This window comes from Panthera uncia, assembly GCF_023721935.1.
Source record: "Panthera uncia isolate 11264 chromosome E2 unlocalized genomic scaffold, Puncia_PCG_1.0 HiC_scaffold_20, whole genome shotgun sequence".
NCBI lineage: Eukaryota > Metazoa > Chordata > Mammalia > Carnivora > Felidae > Panthera > Panthera uncia.
Genome location: NW_026057589.1, coordinates 18,978,574 through 18,989,240, shown reverse-complemented (window position 1 = coordinate 18,989,240; position 10,667 = coordinate 18,978,574). Strand labels below are relative to the sequence as shown.

The window sequence follows — 10,667 nt, the reverse complement described above, 5'->3', positions numbered from 1 at the left end:
TACCTGTATCGAGATCTCCGATAACATAAATACTGGCTCCTATGGGGACAGCTCCATAAACAAAAGAAGAACTGGCGGGGATGCATAAATTCTGGTCGTTAAGGTAGATCCACCTGAAAACGAACAGACAGACAAAACGAAGGAAGTCAAGAGGATGAGGTCTAGGAAGACGACAAAGGTGGTTGGCCCGTCCAGAGGACAAGGCGCCGCGCCAGTTCAGCTCAACCTGTTTCCCCATTTCCTTCCTGTCACTATGGATGATACCTTATTTTGTCCGTTCTAGAACGGCACCCACTTTGAAACACAAAGTGTACGCACTTTTCAATCTGCTTCTTTGGCTCTGCAAAACGTTCCCGAGACTCAGTACCCCGTGGCTTATACCATACTTTGTTTCTTACAATTTTAAGTGGTTTTCCATTGTATGGATGTACCAGAATTTGTTTATGCGTTCCCTCGCCCGTGTTCCTTTGGGTGCTTTCTGGCGTTCAGCTCTTGTGAATAAAGCTGTTTTGGACACTGGAGTGTAAATCTTCTTTGCGGATGTTATGTCACAAAACTGGTTATACAGCTAAAGCTGTATTCCACCGGGTAAGGAAATGCCGCACCGTCTTCCAAAGTGTTGTGCCATTCTCCGTCCCAGTGAGCAACATCTGAGGCTTCCTATCGCTGGGGATTACTGCCAGCTCTCGGGAATGTGGGTCTTTCTGATTTCGGCCATGTTCGTGGTGTGGGCTTGCGGGCTTCCCGGAAAAGAAGGATGCTGGGTGTCTCTGTGTGTGCTCACTGGCCATTTTATCAATCTTCTTTTGTGAAATGTCTGCTCAAAGATTTGCTCATTCTTAAAACTGGGTTTTCTATTTTCTTCTTGAATCGTAAGATTCTTTGTGCTTTGGGGATACAAGTCCTTTGTTAGATACGCAGATCATGAATATTTTCCCCGGCTTGTAGATTATCTTTTCATGTTCTTAATGGAGACTTTTGAAGAAGAGTTTTTAATTTTGATGAATCACAATTTATTCTTTTCTTCCTTTCTTTCTTTTTCTCTCTCTCTCTCCCTCCCCCCCTCTCTCTCTCCCTCTTTCTTTCTTTCTTAAAGGTCACGCTTTCTATGTCCTTCTAGGAAATCCCTGTCTATTCCAAGGCTGCAGAGGTTTTCCTCTTATGCTTTCTTCTGGAGACTTCACAGTTTCAGCTTTTACACTCACGTCTTATGACACATTTCAAGTTGAATTTTCGGTACGGAATTAGGTAGATGTTCACTTTCCTTCCATGCAGACCTCTAATGGCTCTAGTACCATTTGCCGAAGAGACGTTTCTTTCCCCACTAAATTGTCTTGGCCCTTCTGTTGAAAATCAATTTAGGGGCGCCTGGGTGGCTCAGTCGGTTAAGCGTCCGACTTCAGCTCAGGTCACGATCTCGCGGTCAGTGAGTTCGAGCCCCGAGTCGGGCTCTGGGCTGACGGCTCAGAGCCTGGAGCCTGCTTCCGATTCTGTGTCTCCCTCTCTCTCTGCCCCTCCCCCGTTCATGCTCTGTCTCTCACTGTCTCAAAAAAAAAATAAAAACGTTAAAAAAAAAAAAAAAGAAAATCAATTTAATAGGCACTAAAAGGACCCAGGCCTCTAAAAAGATATGGCTGATTCCCCAGGCGAGACAGAAAACGCAAGATGAGCCTGGAGTGCCTTGTGCGCCTGACAGGAAGTGCTTAAAGGACGGGGTGTGTCCGAAGGACACAGAGCTGACAGGAAGGCATTCCCAGTGGCCAAAGCTGGAACGGTTGAGCAACAAAATAAAAAACGATAGCAATGCATTTATAACTCACAGAGTTGCGCGGTGTCCCAGCCAAAAATGCGTAACCAAACCTCAGCTTGATCATGAGAAATCATCAGACACACCCAAATTAAAAGACATCCTATAAAAACACAGACCAATTACCTTCAAGAATACCATGGTCATCAAAGGCAGGGAAAGACCAAGGAACCATCGCAGATGAAAAAAGACTAAAGAAACACACCTGAGTATGTTGTTGGATCCCACATGGGATCCCAGAGCAAAGGGAAAAGAGATTAGTGGATGAGCTGGTGAAATTCGAATGAAGACTGTATTTACTTAACAGTGCTGTACCAACGTAAATATCCTGATTTTGCTATCTGTACTATGGTTACATAAGATGTTAACATGAGGAGAAGCTGGGTGCATGGCTTAATGCAGACTCTATTTTTGCAACTTTCCTATCAGTGTAAAACTTTTCCAAAATAAAAGCGTTTTTTTTCGTTTGTTGGTCAGTTTGAACACCACCACCACCAACCATAGATTCTGCTATATAATGGCATTCGCTTAAAGTGATTGGACCAAACAATTTCCCTTTAATAGCTAAAGACATAGCTGCGGGTGTAGCAGACCTCATCAGACCCCGGGATTGTATCTAAGCCCTTAAGAACTACCACGTCCATGGGGCGCCTGGGTGGCGCAGTCGGTTAAGCGTCCGACTTCAGCCAGGTCACGATCTCGCGGTCCGTGAGTTCGAGCCCCGCGTCAGGCTCTGGGCTGATGGCTCGGAGCCTGGAGCCTGTTTCCGATTCTGTGTCTCCCTCTCTCTCTGCCCCTCCCCCGTTCATGCTCTGTCTCTCTCTGTCCCAAAAATAAATAAAAAATGTTGGAAAAAAAAAAAAAAAAAAAAAAAGAACTACCACGTCCAGGCCTACACTCGTTACTGGAGCGCAGGGCGTATGGACGTTATTCCTGTATCTCCAACTCTGTGCTATCGAGTGTCCAGGAAGACGGCGGCTGAGATCCAGCGCATCTCCGTGTTAAATACAAATGTGAAACTGTTTCACTAAGAGCAGCACTTTCCTTTCAAAGAACTCTTCCCAGATTGTTACAAAGCAGCAGCTTCCATATTTGGAATTCTAAGAAGCACGGACCTTCCGAGATCACGTAACCACTGCAAAGCAAGGCTAATGTAAGGCTGCCAGAGTCTTAAGCCCTTCGTGCAACATTTGATTCATCTTACATCGGAATGGTGACTGGTACCCAGCAGTTTGCTGGGACTAGGAATGGTTTGGTCCCTGCTCCCAAAATGTCTCTAGGAAATAGGGAAACGGAAACATCCAAGAGCTCTCCCTGAAAAGTAAAAATGGGGACCTGAACAGGCCTTTGAAAGAAAGTGTCTGAAAACGGCAAACTACAGTAACTGGCTTATTCACATTTTATGTCTTCAGGGAGAAACATCACTATTGAAGCCCTGACATTTCAATTCTTCCCAGGCTCTGAATCAAATGAAGCCAGTGAGTGTCCCCAGGCCTTGTCTCCAGCTGCACCCTACATCCAGGACCAAGGCCAGCGGGGAGGCACACGACCCCTCCAGGCGAATCCATGACGGGGCCATGTGTATCCGCACGAGGGTAACCGGCACTGCTGACTGAACATCTGTGACTAGATTATTTACTGAAAAGCACATCAGAACACAACAATATTTTGGCATAATTTTGTAGAGTTGAGAATCTCTCATTATTCCTCCCTGGAATAATTAAACAAAGCTGAGGCAATCGGTTTATGTAGATGATCTACCAAATTTGGTCCAAAGTGGATCAATGACTCAGAGTTCCTGGGTTTCAGACAAATAACCCTAGGTGATCTATTTCATATAATGCGGAGGCTTCAGATGAAATAAAACTGATACAAAAACTTAAGTGTATCGTGTATTTACCTGCTGCTTGTAAAACGGATATAAAACGGGCACCTGGGTGGCTCAGTCGGTTAAGCGTCCGACTTCAGCTCAGGTCATGATCTCACAGTTCGTGGGTTGGAGCCTTGCATCAGGCTCTGCGCTGGCAGCAGGGAGGCTGCTTTGGATCCTCTGTCTCCCTCTCTCTCTGCCCCTTTCCCCCCCAAAAAGACACATTAAAAAAAACAAAACAGGAATAAAAGGCATACGGTTTTGCCTTTCTTTCTCTGCCATCTAGCACCTCGTCGACCTTGGACAATTTAGCTGTCATGTGTCAAATGCAGAGACCAAACACCCCCACTGACATCGAATGACCTGTGGGCATGAGCTCAAGTGGCCAGTGTAAAGTGCTTTGCGCAGCGGCCAGCACCTAGCGGCCGTCCCAGAGTGATAGTCATTTTTGTAACGGACAGGGCAGTGGTATGCCTTTAGTTACAGTGTTTTCAAACACGGTCTTATGAGGACTTGAGGCTGCAAGGATGGTCCTCTGCTAACTTAGAATGAGCAATGTCCCCTGTGAAGGAGACTTCAGAATATAGCCCGGCTTGTGGCAGTGAGCTTTAGAGAGAGCAGGACAGGAGGGAAGGTCAGGGGAGGAGGGACAGTGAAGAGGGGAGAGGGACGGGCGATCAACTGGAGAGGAAAAAGACAGAGGGAGCTTTAGTGAGGTTCTGCTTCCAGGAGGGAGAAGGAAGCTCTTAACAAGCTGATCCCCCTGGGAGAAAGCAGGTGCCATAAACTTCGGGCAAGAGATCAAAGCCACTGCCCGACGGCTCTGGAGACTAAGCCAAAGCAGGCAGATTTGGGGAAAGAAGGTGAGAGTTGAGCACACAACCCCAGGGAAGGAGCCTGCCAGTGGTCTGGCAGTGTGGGCCAAAGGCAGCCTTGAGTCCGTGAGCCCGGAACCGTGAGAACTTGAACCTGAGGTGGGCCTCCAGAACTGAAGACGGGCTCGAGCGGCTGTGTGCAGCAGGTGTTACAGCCGCCAAGGAATCCTACCAGGTGCGTGGCTGCTAAAACTGTCAGCACAATGCTCTGACAGCACCAGAAAGGACCTCGGGGCCCCGACAACGTACCATTCACGATGTCCGGGACACAGCCCAGAATTACTCAACCGACGAAGAGCCAGAGAAAGGAGGACCCATTCTCAAGGGAACAAACCATAAACAGACACCAACTCTGACGTGCCCGGGGTGCCGGGATGATCTATCAGGTGGGGACTTGAACGTGGCCAGAGTAACTACGCTTGAGAGAGAAAGGGAAACACGCTTCCGAGAAGATAGGAGATTTCGGCAAAGAAAGGAAGAAATCTAAAATTCTACCTGAAGAATCTGGCAAGGGAAGAGCAAAGCAAACCCAAAGTAAGTCAAAAGAAGGAAATAGTACATGAGATGAGAGCAAAACACAGTGCAGAAAATGAAGGGCCTTGAAAAGATGAACTCCGTGTTGGGCTTTGCCAATAGGGGGCGCCGGAGGGACCGCGAGGCCAGGTAGGGGAAAGGGCTTCTTTCCCGGGCTTGGTGTGCCTCTTTTCTTCCTCCCGCGGGCTGCAGGCAGGAGGCCTGGAGGTGCTTGCCCTCAGCAAGGTCCTCTGCCACCCAGCAGGCCGCTTCCTGCACACCAGCTCTGCCCCCAGCTCCCCGGCGTCCTGCACGCAGTGGCCACGGAGCACCCTTGCAGGGTGGGGAGGCCTCTTCCCAACATGCTCCTTCTTAGGGTACTTCTCTCAGCCCTAAAGATAGTAGTGGCTGCACTGCCCAAATTAGCTATTTCTGCACTCCTCAGAGCTCTCTTTCACCCATCAGCAGTTAACCACCTCTTACTAGTGAGTGATCGTGTGAATTACGTCTTCCCTGTTCAGATGACTGGTGTGGTTTCTGCCCCTTGACTGGGCCACGGCTGAAACAGATCTGGTCAGGAGTGCGGTTCATCTCCCGGTGTCTTACAAAGGCTACTTCCTAACCATCAGATTCAAACAGCATAACGCCAAGGGGCAGACCAATAGGATGTCTTAATGGAACACCAAGATGATCAAAATCTCCCCGGACTAAAAGAGGGCAGAGAGCAGGGCTGACGTGGCTCTGAGGCCAGGCAGTGCAGGGGTACCACTGGCCCTGCCAGGCAAACTGCTTCTGGGAGTCCTTGCATATCGGTATGAAGAAAAAGCAAGAGCTAGGTCAACAGCAGCATACCAAGGCCGGGGACCGCGTTGCATAAGGACACAACATCCACATAAAGATACTACATCTGGGACTAAGTCTGTGATCCGTGTAACGATCTGATTATGTTTATGAAAGCACACGGCTGTTGTCCAAAATCCACCTGCCTTTTCTACCTTTTAGGCGAATTAAGTGGGGACGTGAGAGGTAGCCCCACTCTTGCATTTTCAAGTCTTTGATGGCAGAACCAATTTCTGTCAATTGCTCAAGGGGACAGAACTGCTTCCGGTCTTCCGTCGTGGTAGGGAAGGAAAGTTACAGCAGACTTCCCTTAGCCCTTCTTACCACAATGGCCCCGACCCCGCGGGAGAACCAACACGGGATTCCGCCAGCTGTTAAGTAAGTCTGCTCAACTACACGTTCAGGGATCAAAACATGAAACCGACAGGCCTTGACTTCAACAGTCACCATGACTGGTCTATAGAAACCAAAGGGGGGCATCCAGGCTGAACGCACGTGGGGAGGCCGTCAAACACAGGATGCGTAAAGAAGGGGGCTGGAGTGCAGGACACGGAAGGAAGAGACTGGAAAAGGCTGAGCATTTCTCTTAACCTCAGAGAGCGGGGAACCCCAGCAGGGGGTACACACTACCATCTCTGTTCGGTAAGCAGTGGGGAAATACCAAGAATTTCCAGCGGGAGACTGCAACGACCGAAGTCCGATTCATCTTTCAAAAACACAAATAGGGAACAAGTACAGGAAACCTGGTTAGAAGGCTAATGATGCTACACACAGGGCGGCACGGACACAGTGGGGCGGGAGCAGAGAAATGAAGGCGGGTGATGTGGAAAATATGCCAGAGTCTAAAAAAGGGGACAAGACTGGGCGATGGATGAGAGGTGAAGCACAAGACAGAATCGAAGATGAGCTTTTCTGGGTGTGGGTAACCGGGAGGGTGGCAGGACTAGTGAGGGAGCCGTGACACCGGGCGCAGTAGTAGGGGATGCCTGTCATTCTGGATTCACGAAGTGGCTGCTACGACGTGGCACGAGTTAGGGCAATTTCTTTGCTCTCCTTCAAACAGTTTTGTTTTTAGTCAGAAACACAGAAAATACGATATGGCATTTTTCCAGGAAAGTTTTAACCTAAAAATAGGGAACAAAGACAGGAAAGACAAGAGATTACTTAAAAACAATAAATGTTCTCCAATCTCACACAGATTGCTCATCTGGCAACAGTTTCCATGGTATGCAAATATAACATACTTGGAAACATCTGCTCTGTTGAGAAATAAACTCCTGCTATATGTAACTTTCTTCCTGTAGAGATTTATGGGAAAGCCTGTGTTTTAAGGCCATACGGTGTGGTGGCTGGAAAGGTGACTGTGTGGCCAGAGTGCCTGAGTTCAAATTCCAGCCCCACCACTTGTGAGACCTGTGTGTCTTCGGGCACATTACGTAACCTCTCTGTGCTTCGATGTAAAATTGGAAGAAAAGGAGCACTGATACTCAGAGGGTTGCTTTTTGAAGACCGAATGAGTTATGAACGAGTTAATCCACGGCACTTACTGTTATGTATATCTCTAGTGTCACCTAAACAAGTAAGAATCGTAGATGTCACACTGACAAGAGAAATTCAGCTTTCCTCATTCTATTATTTAAAAACGAACACTGGCGGGTGCCTGGCTGGCTCGGTCGGTAGAGCATGTGACTCTTGATCTCGGGGTCTTGAGTTCAAGCCCCACATGGGGCCTTGAGCTTACTTTAAAAACTAACAATGCACAGGGGTGCCTGGGTGGCTCAGTCAGTTAAGCACCTGACTCTCGATTTCCCCTCAGGTCATGATCTTACAGTTTGTGAGTTTGAGCCCTGTGTTGGGTTCTACGGTGACAGAATCCCTGCTTGGGATTCTCTCTCTCCCTCTCTCTGTGTCCCTACCCTGCTTGTACATGCATGCTCTCTCTCTCTCAAAATAAGTAAATAAACATTAGAAAACAAAAAAACTTAACACTGGACAGCTTAGATAGAAGGAAACTAACAATCCCTGAATTTACTTGGAAGTGCTTTTAAGTAGCAAGGAAGGAGCCATGCTCTTATGTCTAATACTTACGAACCGAAGGCAAGTAATACACTTACATTCAAGATTATCAACTATAAATATGAAACAGCCTGAAAGAAATATAAAGGTTCTAGTGATTTATAGCATATCAAGGACAGACTGAGAAACTGTGTAGCCAGATTTAAGTCCTATAAACCAACAGGGACAGGGAAGAGTGAGGCATCAGCGGCCTTAATTATTCCAGCAGACAAGCGGCATTCTATAGCTCATGCTGCCTAAACAGTAACTCGGTCATCACGAAAAAGGTGCGTGTCAGTATTTTACCAGAAATCAAACGCACTGACCAGTGCTTTTAAGTCAAATTGAGCAGACGGTCTCAAGATTCAGTCGGGCAGGAATTAACACAGTACTTTATACCTTGGACAGTTGGCCCTCACAGTAATGTATCAAGAGAAATGTAGAAAGTCTTTGAAATTCTGCCCCCCCCACCCCCCACCTTAACCCCACAGCAGACATTCTCTCAATTGCTCTCAAACTTTGTCTAATAAATTTTCCTAACACTGTCTATTCCTGTAATTGAAGGAGGGAAAAAGGCTATGCAAATATCCTGAATATAAAATATGTTAAAAGTTAGGTGACATTTATTTCTATCTCTAAAGTCTTGGAAACTGCACCTTGTTTGCCCTAATCTAAAATGGTAAGAAATTAAATGCTGCATGATAGCACCCCCTTCTGGTAACACGGTTGAAATCCCGTAACAAGACGAATTTTCCCATGACCTCTAGGATTTAAAGGGAATAGTCCTGTTTAGTGGCTATCACAGTAAGATGTGTGAGAGGCGAGAAGGGGAGGGGGCGGGTGGGAGGGTGCCCGCTCTACAAGACAGGTATGGCAACCTATCAGACGCTTGAAGACTGACACCACACTTCCATCCACAGAACCAACCTTCCATTGAGCAGCTGACACAGGTAAGGTGTGCTGCTGAAGCTAAGATCCAGAGCTGGCCGAGCTGAATCTCGCCCCTAAGAACCTTAGGGTTAACGACTGCAATCCATGAGACATGAATTGAATGTCCCGGCATCACAGACTGAGGAACCTAAATCGGACCGGGAGGTGTGAGAAGGCTTTCTCCGGGCAGCAGACCATCAAGCACAGTCTCGGAAAAGGCCATATTAATTGGATGAATATTGGAAGGGAAATTTTAGGCAAAAGGAATAGTACAACAGCACAGAGCTGAGATCATCGTAACGTGTTTGGGGGGAAAATGCTGCTCGGCATGACTCAAGCAAAGCATCTGTGTTGAAGACTAGCAGAGAGAATAGACAAAGGCCGTATCATGCTAGGTCATACATGCTAGGTTAACGAGTTTAAACTTTAAAAGCTATAGCTTTTTTTATAGCCAAAAATGATTTTAAGTAACCAAGGATCGAGGTCTGATACAGATTTCGGAAACACTTTTCAATGGTTTTAAGGTTAGAAATACTTCTGAAGTCAGATTAAATATCTAGTGGGCATCAGGCATATGTCCTAAATGGATGAGATAATTCAGTAAAGTAACTTGAAAACCAAACTAAACAACTCTAAGACATGACTGAAAGCGTAAAGGAAAAGTTGCAGAAGTTACGTGAAACCGCTCATAATTACCTTTTAAACTCATCGTGGTAGAATTCAGACTTGCAAGTGACCATCTCACTGCCCTGGATGTCTTCACGACTTCTGACTCCCCCAAAAACATACAGTTCCATGGCAACTCCACAGGCCACAGCTCCAAATCTGAAAGACCACACAGAGCATATCAGCTATTGGATTTACAACCTGTGGTTGTAAATGGATTGATTCCCTAACTCCTCTTATGCTTGTTGTAACACCATGACATACAGGGTTTCATGAATATGTGGGTCTTCCTTTTTAGGAAATGGATTATTCATGGACTTTTTTAAAAATTTATTTATTTATTTAATATGAAATTTATTGTCAAATTGGTTTCCATACGACACCCAGTGCTCATCCCAACAGGTGCCCTCCTCATTGCCCATCACCCACTTTCCCCTCTCCCCCAGCTCCCACCTACCCTTAGTTTATTCTCAGGCCTTAAGAGTCTCTTATGGTTTGCCTCCTTCCCTCTCTGTGACTTCCCCCCCTTCCCCTCCCCCTTTATTTATTTTTGAGAGACAGAGACAGAGAGAGTGGGCGGGGGAGGGGAGAGACAGAGAGAGACGGAGACAGGATCCAAAGCAGGCTCCGCACGGTCAACGCAGAGCCTGACGTGGGGCTGAAACTCATGAACCATAAGATCATGACCTGGGTGGAAATCAGACGCTTAACTGACTGAGCCACCCAGGTGCCCCTCATTTACTTTCAGAGAAACCAAATGCCAAGTCAAGACAAAGGTTCATTTGAAAGAAAGGGGGGATCTACAAAGTCCACGTCCACGCTCTCCTACCTTCTCTCTTTTAGCGGACAAATAGCAGTCCACTGCTGGGTCCTTGGGTCGTAACATTCCACAGATTCGAAGAGTTTTCCATATGATCCTCCGCCCATGGCATAGATTTTCTTTTTCATAGCCGCATAGCAGCCAATCTGAAAGGAGAAAGCAACAGAGGGGAGGCAAGACTGATTATTCAAGTTAGACAAAGGCTACCTTTAGTCTAGAGGGCACCCTAGGGTATCTGGGAAAGGATCTGATTTTTAGTAGTCAAACTATGGTGTTTTCCAACCTCACAAA

General features: G+C 46.9%; 1 protein-coding gene across 1 annotated transcript in view; it reads right to left on the bottom strand.

Annotated features, from left to right (window-relative positions):
* GAN (gigaxonin) overlaps positions 1 to 10,667 on the bottom strand; it is a 59,809-nt gene that overhangs the window by 8,430 nt on the left and 40,712 nt on the right. Inside the window, exons 8-10 of the mRNA XM_049622965.1 lie at positions 10,386 to 10,522; positions 9,587 to 9,715; positions 4 to 113 (exon numbers count right to left, since the gene is read on the bottom strand). Of these exons, the coding sequence (XP_049478922.1) occupies positions 4 to 113; positions 9,587 to 9,715; positions 10,386 to 10,522 (376 nt within the window). The remainder of the gene's footprint in view (positions 1 to 3; positions 114 to 9,586; positions 9,716 to 10,385; positions 10,523 to 10,667) is intronic.